Consider the following 20,882-nt stretch of genomic DNA (forward strand, 5'->3'; position numbering starts at 1 on the left):
CTCTTTCCTCAACTTTTTATAATGATTTGGGAAACATAATGTTATACAGATTGTTGAGAAACCCTTCATCGTAAATGTTATTGACATCCGCAGAACTCGTCAAAGGTTGCAGCCGTAGGCCTTCGCGCGCAATGCGGTCCACTTGGTATGCGCTCAGGCGCCGGTTCACAGTTCCATCAGGGAATTTCTGCAACACAATGGTTGCTCGCTGGTGTGTTGGTAAAGGTTGTGCCACAGCATTAATAGCAGAATCACTAGGAGCACTAGCATGTGGGATAGATGTTTGTTCGGAAGTAGGAGAGATTATGGTGACACCTGAAAAAATGGAATTCTCATCATTCAAAGAGGTTTGGCTGCTAGAGCTTGCACTGCTTCCAACCCCAGAATCATTTTCTGCAACATGTTCACTTACTATTCTACCGTTCAGTCGCTTTTCAAATAATGTCCGTTCTTGGTTCTCTTCATGACCACTTTCCAAAGACTGCTGCTCTTCTGACTGTTGTTGTTGCTGCTGCTGTTGCTGCTGCTGTTGCTGCTGCTGTTGTTGTAGCTGTAAATCACTTTGCGCAGATTTATGTGGCGCATAGTAAAACAGTGTCCCGTCGCGAATCGCATACTCCACACCCTCCCACTTCATTGTTTCATTTGTTGTCATGCCTAAGTAAATATACCGCACATGCTCAATCAAAAACGCTACAACAAGTACAAACATGCTGGCTGCCAACAGAAATAAGCACCCCGTAGACTTGTTTTCTTCAAGCGTAATGATGTAAAACCACTTGCCAAAATATGACAAATTTTTAAGCGCAAGCGCTCGTGACATGGCTGTTTGCCCAAACGGACTTCCGGCCACAACGCCATCTCCGCCAGACGCCAACCCAACTGCCGTCATTGCTGTTGCCACGACTTCATCTTCTGTGACACTGTTTGCCGTCGTCATTGTTGGGCTAACTATAGAGCCGATCCGTGTATACTTTTGTAGTTCGCTGCTCAGCAAACCATATGTGAGCAGTGCGCCGTAGCCCAGCATGAGCACATTGCTGAGTAAATACAGCAAGAACCAGCGGTAGTTGTAGAGCCCGACACAGTTGTTCAGCCATATGCAATGATGATCAAACTTGGCCACACACCGGTCACATGTCGAACAGTGTTTTGATCGCGCGGGTTTAGGTTGAATGCAAGTCCGGCATGTCTGCGCACTGCCTTGTATGGGGATGTCAGGGTGCAGAGAATGACGCAAGTGACAAGTTGAAGATGAAAGTGATGTTGCTGTTGTTGTTGCTGTTGCTGTTGAGAAGCCGTCAGTTGAGGTTGATCGGCGTGTTGATAATAAGCCCATGCGATTACGTGGGATACTGTCCAAATTTAAATCGGTAGGTGTGCTAGTAGGATCTGTATGGGTCATAAGTGGGGTTGACGAAGAGCTTGATCCTGCTGCTGAAGCAACAGATAAAGATGAATCGGTATTGCGGGGGACGACCTCGATACCGTTCCCGCAAAAGATAATGTCGTCAAAAGGGAATTTTTGTAGCGCAATGTCTACATTTTTACGCGTAATGTGACCCGCATCCATAAAAGTAGCTAAAAAGGTAGACCCGTAAACAAGCAGGACAATACTAGGAATAAGGACATGACGACTTAAAGACGAGAGTTGCAAATATATTCGAAGATAAGTGTCTGTGAAAAAAACGTAAACACAGATGGTGTAGAGTACAATATAACAGACTGGGACAATCCACTTAGATACTGGAACAATAAATCGAGACCATATTGTAACGGCTAAAGGGTAGTGTTTAGAGGAGCGGATGCGCCGGGTACATATGCTCAGCATGTTCAAAGGGGTGATGAAAATGAAATGACGAAGGAAAGAAACGGGAGTGTTTCTTTAAAGGAAGAAAAAAAAAATTTGATGTTAGTACTTTTGTCATTTTAGGTAAAGATAATAACTGGTTAAGGTTTTTTTTTTCGGTTGGAGTTGTTTCTTGTTTACAAAAGAAGGAGCAGTAGTAACTTGAACCTGAGAGGGTGAGTTTCCCAAGAGAGAGTATATACAATGCATTTGATTTATATATACACATTACATTTTTGAGATTCTGGGTGTATTGTAGGATTGTATTGGGTTCAGAAAAGGAAGGTGATAAAAAGACTTACCTGCATTGCGGAAGATTTCCAAATAGCGCTATGAAAACAACCAATGCAAAAACCACTATGACCGTGATGGCCGCTTTCCATGGCGTGCTGAATACCATAGCGCGGTAGTGTACGAGAGATTCTATAATAATATTATTATTTTGAATTTTTGTTTCCTATAATAGGATGTGGAGATGATGGCGATGATGATAAACGTCTATAGATACCTGTTTAAAACAGGAATTTTTATATCAAAAAAAAAAAAAATTAAATAAATAAATGATGAGAGCTTAGTAGGAAACAGATAAAAATAAAAATAAAAATAAAAAATAAAAAATAAAAAATAAAAAATAAAAAATAAAAAATTAAAAGGGCCTTTAAAGGGATGTCAGAGGCTTTGGGAATTTCTTTTTCGTATTGGCGGTGTAATAAAAACAAAAAAAAAAAAGTCTTGTGTCGGCACTTTTGAGGAAAAGCATGGAATTTGGTCATATGAAATGACAAATAAGTAGTCAAGTATTACGTAATTAATTAATATACCTTTTAAAATAAATAAAAAAAAATTTCAAAACATTCATCCACATAAAGAAATCGCACCATCTCGTAACTTCAAGTAGACACAAAATATGCTCGGCTTTTTTCTCTTTTTTTTTTTTAATTATTAGTCGTTAAATTTTATTTATTTTGTTCTTCTATAAATGGCATTGTTTTTTTGTTTTTTTTTCATTTTATAAAATATAATAATTTTTGGTAGTGATTCAGGATTTATCATTACTTTTTAGGTCATCAAAAAAAATTAGCAGTAGTAGTATATCTCGTCATTAAGTTTTGGTAGTCATAACGTCTTTCAAATAAAAAAAAAAAACAAACTTTTAAATTCCTCTCGTTACTCTCTTAAAAAACAGTCTTCTTGCCCTTAAACTCAGCAGTGTTGGCACCACGGCTGGGAGCGCCATCACGGCCACCACGGAAACCACCATCACGGCCACCGCGGAAACCACCATCACGGCCACCACGGAAACCACCACGGCTGCCACCACGGCCACCACGGCCACCGCCACGACCACCACGGAAACCGCCATCACGGCCACCGCGGAAACCACCTCTGTTGTTATCACCACCATTGTTATCACGGGGGGAAGTGTAATCAAGTCTGATGGGACGGCCAGCAAGGTCTGAGCCCTGGAGCGAGTCAATGGCAGACTTGGCTTGGTCGACAGACTCAAACTCAACATAGGCAAAGCCACGGGGGCGGCCAGTGTCAGGGTTGGTTGGGATACGGACAGACTGGACGCTGCCAAACTCACCAAAGGTGTTGAAGAGGTCATCACGAGAAGTGTTGAAGCTCAGGTTGGCAACAAACAGAGTGCTAGATTCAGGAGACATGGAGTCACCGTACTTGTTGGCACGCTCGTTAGAAGCACCAAAGTTATCACGGGGCTTCTTGGGCTTAGAAATATCAACCTTGATGGTACGGCCGTCAACCTCCTGGCCATTCATCTCATCAACAGCCTTTTGGGCTTCAGCAGGGGTCTTGAAATCAACATAGCCAAAGCCCTTGCTGCGGTTGGTGCCCTTCTCAGTAAGAACACGAGCACCGACAACCTCACCAATGTGACTGAAGGTTTCCCAAAGCTTGTCATCATCAACGCCCCAGGAAAGGGAGCCAACAAAGACAGTGCAGGACTCAGGCTCCTCCTCTTCAACGGGAGCTTCTTCAGTCTTGGGCTTTTTAGTTTCTTCAGAGGATTCCTCTTCATCCTCAGCCTTTCTCTTCTTGGAGTCGGATTCCTCAGAAGAAGAGGCTTCTTCCTTGGTCTCTTCCTCGTCAGAGTCAGAGTCGGAATCAGAGTCGGAACCAGACTCAGACTCTTCCTTCTGGGCCTTCTTAACTTCTTCCTTCTCGTCTTCAGATTCGGGTTCAGATTCAGATTCAGAGTCGGAAGAGTCAGAGTCATTGGACTTCTTGACAACCTTAGACTTAGATTCCTTCTTGACGGTTTCTTCCTTCTTGATGGCCTTCTTAGAAGCCTTGGATGAGTCCTTAGAGGAGCTCTTCTTTGACGATGATGTAGACTTGCCCATTGTTGATTATATGTGGGTTTGTGTGTATTTTTTTAAAGTGAAAAAATATATTGAAAAAAAAAAAAAAAAAAAGGGAGAAAGAAAAAAAAAATTATAACAGGCTAAGGAAAAGAGGCTCTTTAAATAAGGGAGCCAAAAAAAAAAAAAAAAAAAAAAAAAATCTTAAAAAAAAAAAATTTTCACCCAAAGATTTCATTTTTTTTTTATCAGCGAAGAATTATGTAATTTTTTTCCAAGTAAAAATTTTCTGAAAAGCCGCATCATTATGTTACAAAATATTAACTTCCCAAAAACCTGTAACAAAAGCACAAGTCGTTATCAGTTAATTAATTAACTAATCAATCAATTAATCAATTAATCAATTAATCAATCAAACTTAAACAAGCTCCTCCATATCATTGTCATCAAACCCAAACTCCGCTTGAATGAGTTCTAATGGAACAAACGATGTTTTGCGCAAATAAGAAACCATAGAGTTGATGTTATCTGTCATTTTATTTGAAATGGCTTTTTTCTCTTCAATCTTAGATACAAGTTCTTTATAAGCCTTAGGACTAGTCAAAGAATAAATCTCTAGTTTCTTAGTAGTTTCAGTTAAATCTGTTTCTAGCTGCTTCAAAATTGCAAGTTGTTCTTCACGTTTTTCCTTTTAAAAAAAAAAAAAAAAGTTAGTTAAACTCAATAAAAAAATTATTTTAATCATTTTAAAGAATCTACCGAAGGTATTCTTTGTTTTTCTTCAAGATCCATTTGGTTTTGTAAAGTTATAACTTCGTGTTCCAATGTTTCAGCAGACAATGTTAGTTTGTCAATTCTGTGCTTAAGTGCTACACTAGCATCACTTGGGAATGACCAGTAGTAGTTGCTAGATCCAATTTTCTCTGTGCGCACAAGTGAGTTATCAGTGAGAGCTTTAAGGACTATTTTAATTTGCATTGATTTGATGCCTGTTTTCTTTGCTACTGTTGACTCGATTTCCTTGATGCTGAAGAACTCACCCGAGTCATGGAAAAAGTCGAGTAAGAGTTTTTCTTTTGCTTCCTGTGTAAGAATCTTTCTAGACTTTAAAAAAAAGAGTGTAAGTAAAAAAAAAAAAAAAAAAAGAAAAAAAATTTGTAAAGAATGCAAGTTCCTCTTAAAGCAGTATTAAAGAAGATTGCGAAATATCAGTTGAAATAGGCGTTACCATGATATATCTATATATATATATATATATATATATATATTTAAATTAAAAAAAAAATAAATAAACCCCCTTTAATGGGAAATAAAAAAGATGTCTAAAACTTGAGATGAGTGCTCATGTGGGTTTTAAGACCAGTTTGCATGGTTAGATGGCGATAGTTTACATAAGCTTCTTACATAACTCACATAAAATTAAATAATTTATATAAAATATAACTTACTATTAAATCCACGTGATCTCATCAGCTGCTTGTCACCAGTCATTGCGCCAAAAGGGCGGCTTTTGTTTGTTAGTATGCCATGTCAGGTGTATAAACGCTGTTGGAGATTAAGAAAAAAAAAAAAAAAAAAAAAACAAGTTACGTAATGACACATATAGATGTATAATATATGTAATACATTGTGTAATACAAACTGATGATGTTGATTATGATGATGATTACGAGTGACTGAGTTTGACAGGTTGAGTGACTTTAACAAACAACTAAGATGACTGATTTGATTTTCATTTAAAATGAATGGAAGTTTTGAAGTAGCTGTTTCTTTTTTTATTTATTTTTTTAAAAGAATAAATAAATGACTAAATAATAAAAAAGTTCAAATTCTTAGAAACTAATAATATATATATATATATATAAGTAATGTTTTTTTTGTGCACTGTTAATATGCTTAGTATATGTTTAGTAGTATATACGTTTAAAGTGACACTGTCAAAAAACAACAACAAAAAGGCCCTTTAAAATATATTTTTTTTATCACCATTATCTCTACCTTTTTTTTTTTTTATTTATTTTATTTTTTATTTCTTCCTTCCTACCATCAACAAAATAGATACACCTTTTTTTTTTTTTTTAATTTCTCTTTATTTTTCTTTAATAACATTCTGTAAAACATTCATATATATCATTATATTTTTAATCCTATAAACCATCTCCATATCATAGGCATCCTATCTTACAAACCTCTGGTGGTCTTAACCAGCTCTTTCTTCCTCATCACCCACAATCAAACGCTCTGATCGCGTCTTCTCACCTTATTGATTGATTATCTTATCACTTCAAAAACCCTCACACTATTATCCACACAACAACACACACCCATGTCTGACCAACCTCAGGTCTTGTCTGGCACTTATCGTTTGGGCCCCGAGATTGGCCGGGGCTCTTTTGCTAGTGTCTACAAGGGCCAACATCTTGTCTCAAAGGCTCCGGTTGCCGTAAAGTCGGTCCATCTAGCCCGCCTAAACAAGAAGCTTTTGGAAAACCTAGAGTCTGAAATCAACATTCTCAAGCGTATGGCCCACCCACACATCGTCGCTCTCATCGACTCTTATAAAACTCCAACCCACTTCTTTCTCATCATGGAATACTGCTCCCTTGGCGACTTATCCTACTTTTTTAAACGCCGCAAGGAAATCTCGGACTCGCTGCCTCTCATCAACTCTCTCTTCCAGCGATACCCTCCACCACCACACTCTAATGGCCTCCACGAGGACCTTGCCCGCCACTTTCTCAAGCAGCTTGCATCCGCTCTCGAGTTTCTCCGACAACACCACCTCGTACATCGAGACATCAAACCACAAAATCTCCTGCTTTGCCCGCCAAAACACACAGAGCAAGAGGCTATCGACGCTGGCTACAAGGGCCTTTGGGAACTCCCAGTGCTTAAACTAGCCGATTTTGGCTTTGCCCGAATTCTCCCTTCCACCTCCATGGCTGAAACTCTCTGCGGCTCTCCACTCTACATGGCCCCAGAAATCCTCCGACTCGAAAAATACACTGCCAAAGCTGACCTCTGGTCCGTTGGTGCTGTTCTTTTTGAAATGGTCGCAGGAAGACCCCCCTTCAAGGCCTCGTCTCATGTCAACCTGCTGGCCCAGATTGAACAAATGGGCGACACTATCGACTTCCCCGATGACAACAACACTTCCAGAGACATTAAGCGTCTTATCCGGTCTCTCCTCAAAAAAGATGCCACCCAGCGCATGTCTTTTGCAGAGTTTTTTAACGACCCTGTCATTGTTGATGACATTCGAGATGCCGATAGTTTAATGGAAAACAAGCCTCTTGATCAATCCTTTTTGACCGATGATCTTTACATTGCCGAGTATATCCAACTTGGCCCGAATAATCCAAGAGATAGAGCTGAGCTCGAGCGTCACGGAATGAAGCAAAGATTACCTCCTGCTTCTAATAGAAACCAAGGGATGATGAATAACAAATACAAGGAAAAGGACAAGCATCATCGGCAGCAGGAAAATAACCAACTTACCGAAATAACAAACTGGCAACAACAAAAACAACAGGCACAAACTAAGCCTTATTCAAACCGCCAGTTTCATGCAACTCTGCCCAGCAGTGAAAATCACAAGTCAAGGGATAATAACGGCAGGGACGGCAGCAGCAGTAGCAGTGCAGCAGGCCACACTACTCCTCCAAATAATTCCATTAATGAAGAAGACACAAACTCATCACATACATTATCTGCGCCACCCACTCCTCCCCATTCGGTCCCCCGAACCCTTGAAGATGTTGACACTGCTGTGTCCAAAAACACACATCACCACCAAGCTGACAAGACATCTACGGACAATAATAATACTTTGCATTCAAACACTTCAACTGCTCAAGCTACAACTAAAATCCCTGCATTCACTGTTTCTTCTCATTCATGCACATCGTCTACATCCTCTTTTCCTGGTAGACTTCCTCAACTGACCGAACAGCAGCAGCAGCAGCAGCAGCAGCATTCTCCAAAGCCTTCATCTTACTCACCAAACTCTCTCGGCGATGCTTCTCCTTCCCCAAGCTCTTCATGGCTCGCTCAACCATCGTCACAACAGCATGATAAGCGACTTGGCTCGCATCTTTTAAATGATGATGACCATTACCCTCAGCATATTAAACCAACTTTGAGCTTGGAAACAAGGCAACCAACTTGCAACAAAGCTTATGGATCAAACCGCACTAATAAAAATCTACATCTTGCTAACACCCCCGCGTTTGGTGCTGGTGCTGGCGCTGGCGCCGGCACTAATGCAAGCAACAATAATGGCAAGTCCCGTGCCACTACAAATCGTCCTTCCTCCTCCTCTTCCTCCTCCTCTCCCCCCACTGGGTTATTTTCAAGACCTCTTGAGTCTGAATATGTGGTTGTCGAAAAACGCACAGTTGAGGTCAACTCTTTTGCTGATGAGTTGACTCATTCGCCTGTAGACCACCATATTAACCATTCCAAGCCATCTTCTCGGAATAATAGTGTTTCCTCTCAGTCCAGTAACAATGCGGGGTCTTATCAAAACCAGCAGTACCAGTACCAGTATAACCAACAACAACAACAACTCCAGCACCGCCGCAACTCCTCCACCCGCTCTAGTCCAGGCTCTGCTGCTGTCGCCGTCGCCATGGCTGCTGCTTCGGCAGCCGCTGCTTCTGCAGCCGCTGTTGCAGCTGCGGCCGCAGGCGGAGCTGTTGCTCGGCGTCATCGCAATAGTAGTTCAAGTGGCGCTCCTGGTAGTGGGGCAGACTACAATCCCCACTATCCTGGGCAGCTACAACAACAACAACCTCCATCTCCCTCCTCCGAGACTTCAGTTAACAAAAACGGCGCTGCTTCTCGTCGGCTTTCGATTGTACATGGATCCTCTCCTTCTAACGCACTTGCCCGCGCCTTGAGTATGGCTTCTGCTCGCTTGTTTGGAACACGCGTGACTGACTCTGGCGATGTTCTTACCATTACTCCTCCACAGTTTTCACAGCGCGCACTTTCGACAACTGCAGATGCCGAGGAGAAACGGTTTGTACGACACATTACTAACCTTGCCACCAAGGCCAAGGCTATTAGCATTTTTGCTGAAGTCAAATACTCGCAACTTTTGCCATCTAATGGCCAAGGAGGATCTTGTTCCGATGTAGACTTGTCTGCCGATGCCATGGTTGTTGTTGCCCACGAAGCCCTTGTCTTGTATCTCAAGACTTTGTCTCTTTTGTCTCGGATCATGAATGAAGCTGCAGCTTGGTGGAAATCGCGCGGAGGAAATGGCGGCATTGGCGATTCGTCTGCGCCTGGAAGTGCAGGCAGTACTAGCAGCAATAGCAGTGGTGGGAGCGTTGGTAATGCCACGACCCACTCTGGATCTGGCGGTATTCATGGACCTCCGCCACAGGCGTCAAAGAAACTTGTTGAACAGGTACAGTGGATTCGTGACAAGTTCAATGAGAGTTTAGACAAGGCTGAATATGCTCAGATGCAAATCAATAAGTTTTCTGGTAATTGTACAGAAGCCGTGCTTGCGCATTGCAAAGCATTGACTGCGTTCACATTGATTTTTGACCGTGCCCTTGAAATGTCGCGCTCTGCGGCAGTATCAGAGGCAGCATCTGTGGACCTTGAAGGGTCTGAGATTTCTTACGGAACAGCCATTTGGATGCTTCAGTCATTGCTGGAACCAGACGATGAGTCCCGTGATGTGATTGACGTCAATGAACGGGCTCGCATTGTAAAGGCTATTGACACGATTACACACAGATTAAATGTGGTACGTAAGAAGATGGCAGCTCAGCAGCAACAGCAACAGCAACAGCAATATCAGCAGCAAAACGCTCATAATGGATTGGGATCTTCTGGAGCTGCTCTAGGATCTACACCAACCGGCTCGCTTCCGCGATCATTGCCTCATTCACCTCTTGGATCCACAACCACTTGTCCTTCGCCTTCTCAGCTTAGCCATTAAGCCAGTTATACCAAAGAAAAAAAAAAAGGAAAAAGAAAAGCGATTAACAAAAAAAAACTGAAAAAAGGAAAACTGGACTACAAAAAAAATAAGAAAAACTGGAAATCCTCTTGACAAAAAAAAAAAGGAAAAATCCCACAATCATATCATTTCATCATTATTGCATTTTTTTATATGACCAAAGCATGGTCTTTTTTTTTTTTTTCAATATTATCATTTAAATCAGAAACTTAAAGAATATCAAAACATTAAAAAAAATTATTTAATTGCATTACAGGGATTGCACAATAAACACTGGCGTGTGTTTTACAATATCGTGACTTTTTTTTGGTGGGACTAGTATTTAGAAATTTGGATTCACTTTTTTTTTATTTTTTTTTTATTTTTTAAAAAGAAATAGTCTTTTTCATAAAAACGAAAAAGAAAAATAAGAAGAAGAAGAAGAAGAAATAAAATGGTCAGTGCATTATCCTGTTAATGAAAGGGATTTTTTTTTTGTTTTTACAAGATTTTGTTTCTTAAATACTACATAAATTTACATATATATAATTTTTTCATTTTTTAAAGGTTTTTTATTCAATAAATGTTTGAATTTTTTTTTTTTTTACATACATATATATATTGATTAAGGATTTAATAGTTTAGGAATATATATATTTAAAATAGTGCGAATTGTTTGTAATAGTAACGGAGATAGAAGTAATTTTAAGGGAAGGCTTTTTCAGAGATAACCGTTTGATAGTCGCCTATTTATATGCTCATCATTTACGGAAGAAAGAAGGCCTATTTATTTATTTATTTATTTTATTTTAATTTTTTTTTTTAAAATAATCTATGAAATCGGCTAAACTAAAAAAAACAAAAACAAAAAAAGAAAAAAAGAAAGAAGAGATAAAGAATCGGCTTTCTTTTGATTGCGATGGATTCTCCGTTTCAGGCCCTTTTTTATTTTTTATTTTTTTTTTTTTGTTCCCAACAGGTTGTACTTTCTTTATTCAAACATAGATATATTAAGTACTGGGAAACTACATCATTGAGAAAGAAGAAGAAAAAGAAGAAGAAGAAGAAATAATAAAGACCCCCTTTTTTTTATTCAAATCTGCCATGCATTTAAATAAATATATATATATATATATACGTTTTTTTTTTATCAAACTAGTGTAATAAAATACGTAACAGTTAGTATACTTATTGAGATGTTATATCAATTGATAATTGATAATTGATAATAAAGATGATCATCACTAATTTTTATTTTTATTTTTGACAAAAACTAGTAGTAGCATTGACCGTTTTTGTTGGGAGGATATATAGTCCAAACAATAAATATAAATATAAATAAAAAAAAAAAAAAAAAAAAAAAAAAAAACGGAGACCAAAGATAAGACATAAACATCATGAGAAATTCTTTCAATGGAAAAAAAGCAAAAAATTATTTGTGTGGGGGGGGGGGAAGAAAAAAAATAAAAAAAGCTCATTTTAATTATTAACAAAAATTGAAATCGAAGAAAAGAAAGGCCTTTAATAATAATAATAATAATAATATATTTTTAATTATTTGTTTATTTGTTTATTTAATTAATTAATTATTTATTTTTTCATGTGAATTTTTTTTTTTTATGAAATGGTTTCGTTTATCTTTCTATTTGAGATTTTCTACATTTTTTTTTTATTTTTTTTTTAATAAAAAAATTCCGTTGGTTGATAGATACGACGCTACTTAATTGCTGCAAACAATTTCTTCTCAAATATAAAACTGCCTTGTTTAAAAAAATCAAAAGTCTTAATCTTTAAATCGGGTTTATATATATATATATATATATCAACTTTGACTTGCCCAGTAGTAAGCCCCTTTTCATATGGTATCAGATTTACATTTTCTTAAGATAATCGCGCGATCTAATTGTTTACAAAGTATAAAAAAATAATATTAAAAAATATCCTCTCCCAAAAAAAAAAAAGGAAGAATGTTCTTTTAGGTAAATAATTATTAAAATACATTTATATTAAAAAGATTTTCTAAATTACAAACTAAATTTTTATTTTTTTATTTTATTTTATTTTTTTTATTGGAAGACACATGCTTCTTCTAATTAAAACCAAGAAAAAAATGTTGAAAAAGATACTAGTAAACCCGCATTCTTTCTTAAAACCCTTTCATTTAATTCCTCTCCAACCAACAAGATGATTTCCCAGATAGTTAGTTAAAGATTGCTTCAATCTATTTTTTTTAATCGTGGTTTGCTTCTCCATTCCCCATGGTATCTACTGTAATGCACACACACTAACTACAATCCATCTAACTATCCAGCCAACCAAAAAAACACACCCACACACGTCTTTCCTCCTCAGTCTATTGTTATCATCATCATTATTTTCTTAAACCATTACTTTATATATATTCCCTTTCCTTTTTTTTTTTTCTTTCTTTCTTTCTTTCTTTCTTTCTTTCTTTCTTTCTTTCTTTCTTTCTTTCTTTCTTTCGTCGTCTTCTTTTTCAGCCTTCTTCCTTACTTATTTACTCGTCTTCATCCCCACCACCTAGCCGGTATGCTACCTGCGTGCTCACCGAATGCGATCCCGTACTAAAGCTGCGTAGTTGCACTTGCTCCGCATTGCGAAGCTGCCGCGCTTCGCTATCGGCCCATTCGGTGGGTACCTGAGCGTCTGCATCTGCATATACCTGGACATTGAATGTGTAGAGACCCGGGTCTAGGACTGGTAGAAACGTAATAGAGGCTGTTATTTGACGAATAATTGCTTGGATTTCCTTTTGCACTGTCTCGGGGGTTTTTTCATTAGAAGGTACTGATGACCCACTGGTATTATTTTTGGTATTAGGACTCTCGGGCAAAATATTGACATCAAATTGCCATAGTTCAACTGCCTCGCCACTGTTCTTGGATACTATTGCAACAACAAGTTTCTTGATTTTGCCGTGGACCAGCCACCGGTGCAACTGCACTATGATTTTTTTAATGTAAGCCTTGACTTCGCTGTCAATTGTCACAAGCACGTTCAAGTCAAACTTGCGTACCACCTGGAAATCCTCCGGCGGGTAGATTCCACGCTGGTATAATATAGAGTTGATGCTATATTCTAGATTATTACTGTTAGTTCTTATACAATTGAATTAAAAAAAAAAAGAAAAAAAGACTAAGGACAAGAAATCAAAGATGCTTACCAAAAAATTCGGCTACAGTGCGACTCGATCCCTTGAGTGCAACCTTAGACCTTGTAGGAGCAGAAAGTAATGACGATGTTGTTTGCCGATTTAAACCAGAAGAAGAGGCCATTGTATTATATGTAAGAAGATTCAAGTATCCCAGATCGTTTTATCTTAATAGAATTGAAATCTTTTTTGAAATCTTTTGAAAAAGGGTCGGTGTGTTTACTTTTTTTTTTTTTTTTTTGGTTGCTTGTTCTTTACCCTGAATATACCACTGTACGGCTAAAATCAGATTGCACGTGACAATTTAAGGGTTAAGGGTTTATTTTTTTTTTTTGATCACACTGACAAGTCATTTTTAGATTAACGTCATCATCACCAACCCCATCATCGAACTATTCAAAATCATCAACCTCCCTGTTCGCTTAATCACAGATCTCATGGTATGCCTATAGCCCTTGAATCAATCTATTTTTTTATCTAACCATTATAAAAGAACCATTCCGTCAAACGTAAGAATACACCGCAAGATGTTCTTGAGCGGAAAAAACGGCACGATGCACCCCTCATCAAGGAATACCAAACTCTTACAGCACTGTGCTTTGAAAATCGCCGCAACAAAAAACAAGACAACAAAGCGCTCCAGGTGACCACGGATCTGCTGGACCTGAACCCTGACAATTATACCTTTTGGAATATCCGTCGCGAGATTTTTTTAGAGAGTATTTTCCCTGGGCTCGAAAAGACGCAGGATACCAGTGATTCCAATAGTGTTGCAGCCGCAGCCGCAGCTGCCGCTAAACAAAAACTATTACTTAATGAGATCCATTTTGTGCTTTCCAAAATGAAGGTTTACCCAAAATCTTACTGGCTGTGGAACCACCGCAGTTGGTGCATCAACCAGTTCCCAGAAGCCGACTGGAACCAGGAGCTTGGTCTTGTTGATTACCTTCTTTCTAAGGATCAGCGCAATTTCCATGGTTGGCATTACCGCCGCATCGTCATTGATAAGCTTAATACGTTACAACAATATAAGCCAGCAGCGGATGATCCAGACAAGACGTTGGTGCAGCACGAGTTCCGGTTCACAACACTAAAAATTAATCAGGATTTTTCCAATTTTTCTGCATGGTACAACCGTGCACTTCTCATTCCCTCATACCTTACCGAAAAAGTTGCTGAAGAAAAGGCTAGCGGAGAAAAAGAAGAAACTTTGCGGATTGCCTTTTTAGATGGCGAAATTAATTACGTGCAACAGGCGCTTTTTACTGACCCGGACTTGTCGTCTGCGTGGTTTTATCACAAGTGGTTGTACAACAACCTGCAAAGATCAATTGTGCCAGGCCTAAGCACAGCCAAGTGTGCTGAGTACCTACAGAAGGAAATTGATATTGTAGAAGAACTTGCTGCTGAAGAACCAGAAAACTCGTACTGTTTGCTTGCTCTTGTGTATTTACGAGACCACATGCGCAGCAATGAGCAACAGGAGGGTGAAAGCAAACAAAAGGAAGAAGATAGCAAACGGGTGGTGGAAGTTTACAATGAGTTGCAAAAAATTGATCCGCTAAGACGCAACATGTACGCGGATTGGAAAGCTACGTATTTGAAAGGTGCGCACTCCAAGGCAGAACAAGCGAAATGAACTGAAAAAGGGAAGTAAAAGAGAGAGATTAGATTTATTTAAAGATAGATATAATGAAGTGCATTTTTTATTATTTTTTTATTTTTTTATTTTTATTTTTATCTTAAGCTTTGCGGGGAGTTGGAAGAAAAAGGAAAGGTGAAAATTTTGTTAGTTTGACAACGTATTAAAAAAAAATTCTGCACATGAAAAGTGCATATGTCATTGTATTATAGCCCTAAATAATTTAGAAATTATTCGGCAATAGATATAACTAAAAAAAAAAGTTGATATTTTGTTTTTATTTTTATTAAGGGATTTAATTATTTTTTGTCTGTTTAACGTTTCATGCGTATATGCGCGGGAATAGGTTCTCTTTATTTTATTTGAAAAAAAAAAATTTTTTTTTTCATATCCCACTGTTACCTAAGAATACTTGACTTTCAAACAAACTGGATAAAAAATAATAAACTTAAAACAATAAAATAGATTTAAATGAACTATGAAAAAGTTTAAAGAGACTAATGGGTCAATGAAACTTTTATACTTACATTTTTTTTTAAGAATATGATGAAATGTCGATTATTGAATAAAAAAAAACAAAAGAAAAGAAAAATGGACAAAACAAAACTTTTAGATTAATTTGCTGATTGAAGTCCTTTCAAAAGTTAAAGAAAAATAAACTCGAGAAGGCCTAACGTATATTAAGAATAAACTTAACACAATTCATCTTTGTCAAATGAAAGTTTGTAAATATGAATTTCTCATTAGTAGTCATCATTGTTTTTACACAAGCCTTTTTCATCTTTACACAAGGTTTTCTTTTAATAATCTTTTATATATAAAAGATGAATATAAAAGAAATTCGTTTGAATTAAAATCTAGAGTTTAGCAATGTTGAATAGTAATAGATAATATAAAGTTTATTACAAGATTCACTTTATTTTACTGCTACTATTGCTTCACCTGAATATTTTCTTAATTGATTAGTCCTTCGTTAAAAAAGAAAAGAAGGTTAAGTTTCCTTTGCTGCACATGAATAAAGAAACAAGAATCTGGGTTTTTTTTTTTTTTTTTTTTTTTGTTTAGATGCCCATAATAGCAAAATAAAACGAAAAGAGAAAAGAACAATAATTAAATCATTGTGATGGCTATCCAAATGACCCTCAATTGGGTATATTTTTTTTCATTATTATTGCTACTACTTTTCTTTCATGTTCATCAGAATATGTCCATAAACTTTTCTTTAAAAAAAAAAAATTGAATAATTTTCCAAGATTAATAATAATAAACTCTCTTTTTTTTTTTTTTTTTCTCTTTCAAACGTCATTCTGACAAAACGAAGTAATCAAACACCTTAAATGTTTATACAATTGGGTACACTAGGCAAAGTACATTTCACAAGCACGGGCTATGCAAATTCTTAAGGATGTATTTTATAAATTATGACCAAATTAAGGGATAAAGAGGATGTATTTTTCTTTTTGTTTTTTTTGTTTTTTCTTTTTTTAAGAATAGAAGAACAACCTACTTTCAAATTGTTGATTCCATCGAATTATTGTTTAATATTTTTTTATACATATTCAATAGAAATCAAAGATTCATCACATGAGCGCAGAACGCTACAGTTTACTATTTTGCAACTGAGTGATGAAATAATCCTAAAAAAAAAAAAAGAAAAATCCGGAAAATGAAAACCATCATTTTTTTTTTTAAACTCAGGAATTGATCCGAAACGGGGAAAAGGATATATATATTGAATGTGATTTGCCATCTTATGATTTAAGAAATAAGTCCTTTTACTTAAGGCCCAAGAACTTTGTTTTATTCTAGTTTTGCAATGACCACGCGCGGAAAGAGAAAGAGAAAGAGAAAGAGAAAGAGAGAATTTGTGTAAAATTAAAATCACAAAGAAGGAGAAGCAACTCATAATTTAATGGATAAAATAAGACTTGGGCCTTAAAGTTTAAAAAGAAAATGAGACCTTGTGTTCATTTTTTTCTTCTTCCTCTCGGCATGATTGTGGACTGAGTCATTCTGGGTAACCGAACAAGATAATGTAAAAAAAATAAAATAAAATAGGACAAATAGCAATTAAAATAGTTTAAAAATGAAAAAAAAAATTAGTTAATTAGTCGGGTTTGTTAATTGCGATAGATCTTTATGACGATATAACTTTCTTGTTGACTTGCCATTTTTTTTTATTTTTATTTTTATTTGTTTAGTTTTTTTTTTTTTTTTTTGGTATGACGATAGTATAAAAAAAAAGGTTAACGGGTATTTAGATATCCAGAATTATAACATTAGGCCTTTTCTTAAAAGAAAGAAAGAAATAAAATAAATTGACGACAACAACGGGGAGGGAAAAACAGAGTTTAGCATGTGTTGGATTTTTTGCATGGAAAAGAAATGCATAGAATAAAAAGAGAGTTTAAAGCCCAGAAAAGCATTGAATGTAAAAAATGAAAAAAAAAAAAAAAATTAACAAAGTCTAGCTAGGTTTGGTTTTTTTATTTTTTTCATAAAGGTTTTTTTTTTAGTAATATGAAGAACAGTTGATGAAAAATTCACTCAATGGTCATCCTGTGATGGTAGTAACGAGGCTTTTGAAAAAAAAATAAAATAAAAAAATAAAAAAAGATTAATCTGAATATTCATAATGTTTATCCAATTTTTGAAATTATCTAAATGAAAAACATGATGAAAAAATAAACAACAGTAGAGTGCACCAACCCTCTTTCTTCAATTAAAGTCTTTTAGTAAAAAATTAGAAATGTTCTTTTACTAAAGAATTAGTAGTATTTTGGTAATCCAAAGTTTATCATAACCTTTTAACTATAAATATTAAAGTTTTATTTGTTTTCTTTTTTTTTTGAAAAGAAAAAAAAAAGTCTTTAAGAGTATTATTGGTATCATAGCATATATATATCAAAATTAAAAAAAAAAATAGTCGACATGGAATTTTCAGATTTAATATACTTTTGATGTAAAAAAAAAAAAAAACTAAAGAATATGATTCTTTCTTTTAAAAAAAAAAACTTTGACAATCCAAGTAGATATGGTACAATTCCAATAAATAAAACAAGAAAGAATTAAAGGCCGAGATAAATTCAATGATTGTTAACTTAAAGTCATTATTAGTCTTTTATTTTATTTTTTTATTTTTTTTAAAAAAAGTCAGAAATAGTTTCAGTAAAAGCATTCCTGAAAAGAAAAATAAAAAAAAGAATGTAAATACTTTAGTATCACATTGTAATGTGAATTCCAGTAAAAGGGGAAAAATTCCTTAACAGTGCATGATATAAAATAATATTATAGAAGAAAAATAGGATTGTAGCACGCGCCAATTGAAAAAAAAAAAATAAATAAATAAATAAAAAAACAATAAAATAAAGGGGGGTGCAAAGGGAAAGAGAAAAGAAAGAAAAAAATTTGATATAAAAAAAAAGGCACCAGTTGGAATTCAAGTGCGTACTATAAACCAACGCCAATTGCTTCCTATTGTAACATAAAAAAAAAGGGGGGTGAAGGGAAAGATAGAAGAAAGAAAGATCTATGGCATTTTAATTGACTTTATTTATTTTTTTTTTTTGAATAAGGGATAAAGAATTAAATCACAAGCTCAAGCTCAAGCTCAAGCTCCTGAAATCCCTTCCATATTTTTGTAAATATTTATAATGTCTCTTGTGATTTCTTTTTTTTTTTATTTTATTTTATTTATTTTTATATACCCTGGGGGACAAAAACCTAATTCCAACGTATCGACCCGAGGCTTGATCCACCAACGAAAAGGATGAATCAATATATATATATTTTTTTAGTAACATCATACATAGCCCTTTCAAAAGAACTTATTAAAATGGGTTTTTCATTGTGGTGAGGAATGAAAAAAAAAAAAAAAACATAAAAATGCTTAAAAAGTGTATTGATTTGCATAAAGAAAGATCTTGGATGTTGTTAGTATATATATACACGCAAGAGTACTCGAAAGCAGAAAGTATACGATATTCTATGTAAACTTTGACGTAAAGAAGCCTGTCTTTTTTTTTTATTTTTTGGATTCTCAAGAAACTTCTTTATAAGTTTAAAATGTTGTTTTTTTTTTATTCAGAAACAAAAGATAAGAATTCTATTTATTAAAAAGAAAGAAAGAAAGAAATAAATAAATAAATAAACCAATGTGAAAAGAATGCATTTCAAACAAAAGTGCCTTTTTATTTTTTGTATATATACTGGGATTAATTTTTTTTTTCATCATTTCTAATTTACAGAGAAAACAGAAGAAAATTAAAAAGGTTTTTTTTTCTTTCTCTTCTTTATTATTATTATCTCTCTTTTGGGTCCAATTGTGAAACCCATAGAAATAATCTTTCTTTTGTTTTTTACTTTCTTTCTTTCTTTCTATCTTTCTTTCTTTCAACAAGTTTATCAAAGCTTAAAATTTTTTGTTTGGTCAGGCGGACTTGAGAAAAAAAAAAAAAAATTTAATATACAAAATCATAGACACAAGAAGCACGCCTCGGAGATTCGATTGTGATAGTAAAAAAAAAAAAGAAGAAGAAGAAGAAGAAAAAATAGGAAGAAAAAAATATTTCAATTGAAGATTGACTATGGGATCGGGAAAAAATAAATCAAGAAAAGGTAAGAAAATTTTTTTTTTTGAAAAGTCCAATTGATTACGATCTATAATACTATTATATCTATTTATTATACAAGACTTAACTATTGGAATGTTGATGTAATTCTAGGAGCGTCATTCAGGGCATGCAAAATTTTTTTTTTTTTTTTTTTTTTTTTTTTCAATGATGAGCACGGGGGGTATTATCATCAGGCACTCGATTTCATGTTACAAATGATAATTTGAGATTTCAATTTCAATTTTTTTATTTTTATTTTAATAGGTCTACGTAAAAAATTAGAAAAAAAGAAATAAATAAATAAATAAATCTTTCGGAACTCGCATGAATCTTACAGTTTGTTCAGGACATGGTTCCGCAGTCATTGTTTTGCAAGGCAATTGACTTTTTTTGTGTAAGTTTTATCATCCATCGTACTATATATATATATAATGTGTTAGAAAGAAAGAAAGAAAGAAAGAAAATCATGCGATATACATATATTTTAAGATATCATTTTTGTTTTTTTTTGAAATTAATTTTAATGTTTCAATTTATTAATATTATTAATATTATTAATAATACTATTATTATTCATTATAATTATCATTCATCTTTTTTTTGTAAATATTATACCAGCGTTTATTTTTTCGAGATTAATGAATGGGGGTAATTTTTATGTGATGGAGATGATATGACACCTATTTTTTTTTTTTTTTTTTTGAATCTTTCTCCAGTATCTCTTAACTTTGATACGTATAAAAATGAAAATAGGTTTGTTAAATAGTTTAGTAGGGTGAAAGAATGATATAAAGATGTTTTTTTTTATACATTTCCATTATATTATCATGTTTTTTTTTTCAGATACTTTTATTTATAAATATTTAATAATTTAAAACAAATGATTTTTTTTTTTCATTATAGCCATTTGGACACCATTATTCAATTGGGCATCATTATTCAATTAGTAATTCTCATTAAGAAATTGAGATTTTTTTTAATATTTTTTTTCCTCTTTCTCTCTCTTCTTCTTCTTCCCCTTCCAGAAACTCAATTCTGCCAAGTATGTTTATTTATTTAATAGCCTTCTAAGCATTGGAGACTTTTGAAAACAGTTTATTAATAATATTTTGGGTCATTGGTGTAAAAAAAAAAAAAAGAAAAAAAAGAAAAAAAAGAAAAAAAAAAAGAAAAAAAAAAGTTTTAAGAATTTTTTTTTTTTTTTGGATTCTTTCTTGTCGTATTGGTCTGGACCAACCAAAAATTTTAAATTAAATTAACTGTATTTCTAAACCTTTATTTATTATTGTTAGAAAAAGAAAAAAAGAAAAATAGATTCTTTAT

General features: G+C 34.7%; 6 protein-coding genes across 6 annotated transcripts; 2 read left to right on the forward strand and 4 right to left on the reverse strand.

Annotated features, from left to right (window-relative positions):
• Positions 1-16: 16 nt before the first annotated feature.
• Positions 17-1,831, reverse strand: SAPINGB_P004022 (uncharacterized protein; the record flags this gene model as incomplete). The annotated part of the gene is made up of 1 exon (XM_031998737.1): positions 17-1,831. The coding sequence occupies one exon, from the start codon at positions 1,829-1,831 to the stop codon at positions 17-19; it is 1,815 nt and encodes a 604-aa protein (XP_031854628.1).
• Positions 1,832-3,024: 1,193 nt separating this feature from the next.
• SAPINGB_P004023 (uncharacterized protein) lies at positions 3,025-4,215 on the reverse strand (the record flags this gene model as incomplete). The annotated part of the gene is made up of 1 exon (XM_031998738.1): positions 3,025-4,215. One exon carries the CDS (start codon positions 4,213-4,215, stop codon positions 3,025-3,027), a length of 1,191 nt encoding a protein of 396 aa, XP_031854629.1.
• A 376-nt stretch (positions 4,216-4,591) lies between these two features.
• SAPINGB_P004024 (uncharacterized protein) lies at positions 4,592-5,151 on the reverse strand (the record flags this gene model as incomplete). The annotated part of the gene is made up of 2 exons (XM_031998739.1): positions 4,592-4,861; positions 4,933-5,151. 2 exons carry the CDS (start codon positions 5,149-5,151, stop codon positions 4,592-4,594), a joined length of 489 nt encoding a protein of 162 aa, XP_031854630.1.
• Positions 5,152-6,499: 1,348 nt separating this feature from the next.
• On the forward strand, positions 6,500-10,132 carry SAPINGB_P004025 (uncharacterized protein; the record flags this gene model as incomplete). Its single annotated transcript, XM_031998740.1, has 1 exon — positions 6,500-10,132. One exon carries the CDS (start codon positions 6,500-6,502, stop codon positions 10,130-10,132), a length of 3,633 nt encoding a protein of 1,210 aa, XP_031854631.1.
• A 2,518-nt stretch (positions 10,133-12,650) lies between these two features.
• SAPINGB_P004026 (uncharacterized protein) lies at positions 12,651-13,428 on the reverse strand (the record flags this gene model as incomplete). The annotated part of the gene is made up of 2 exons (XM_031998741.1): positions 12,651-13,231; positions 13,317-13,428. 2 exons carry the CDS (start codon positions 13,426-13,428, stop codon positions 12,651-12,653), a joined length of 693 nt encoding a protein of 230 aa, XP_031854632.1.
• Positions 13,429-13,741: 313 nt separating this feature from the next.
• SAPINGB_P004027 (uncharacterized protein) lies at positions 13,742-14,943 on the forward strand (the record flags this gene model as incomplete). The annotated part of the gene is made up of 2 exons (XM_031998742.1): positions 13,742-13,744; positions 13,798-14,943. The coding sequence occupies 2 exons, from the start codon at positions 13,742-13,744 to the stop codon at positions 14,941-14,943; spliced, it is 1,149 nt and encodes a 382-aa protein (XP_031854633.1).
• Positions 14,944-20,882: the final 5,939 nt, after the last annotated feature.

The sequence above is a fragment of the Magnusiomyces paraingens genome (assembly GCF_902498895.1).
Source record: "Magnusiomyces paraingens strain CBS 517.90 genome assembly, contig: contig3, whole genome shotgun sequence".
NCBI classification, from domain to species: Eukaryota; Fungi; Ascomycota; class Dipodascomycetes; order Dipodascales; family Dipodascaceae; genus Magnusiomyces; species Magnusiomyces paraingens.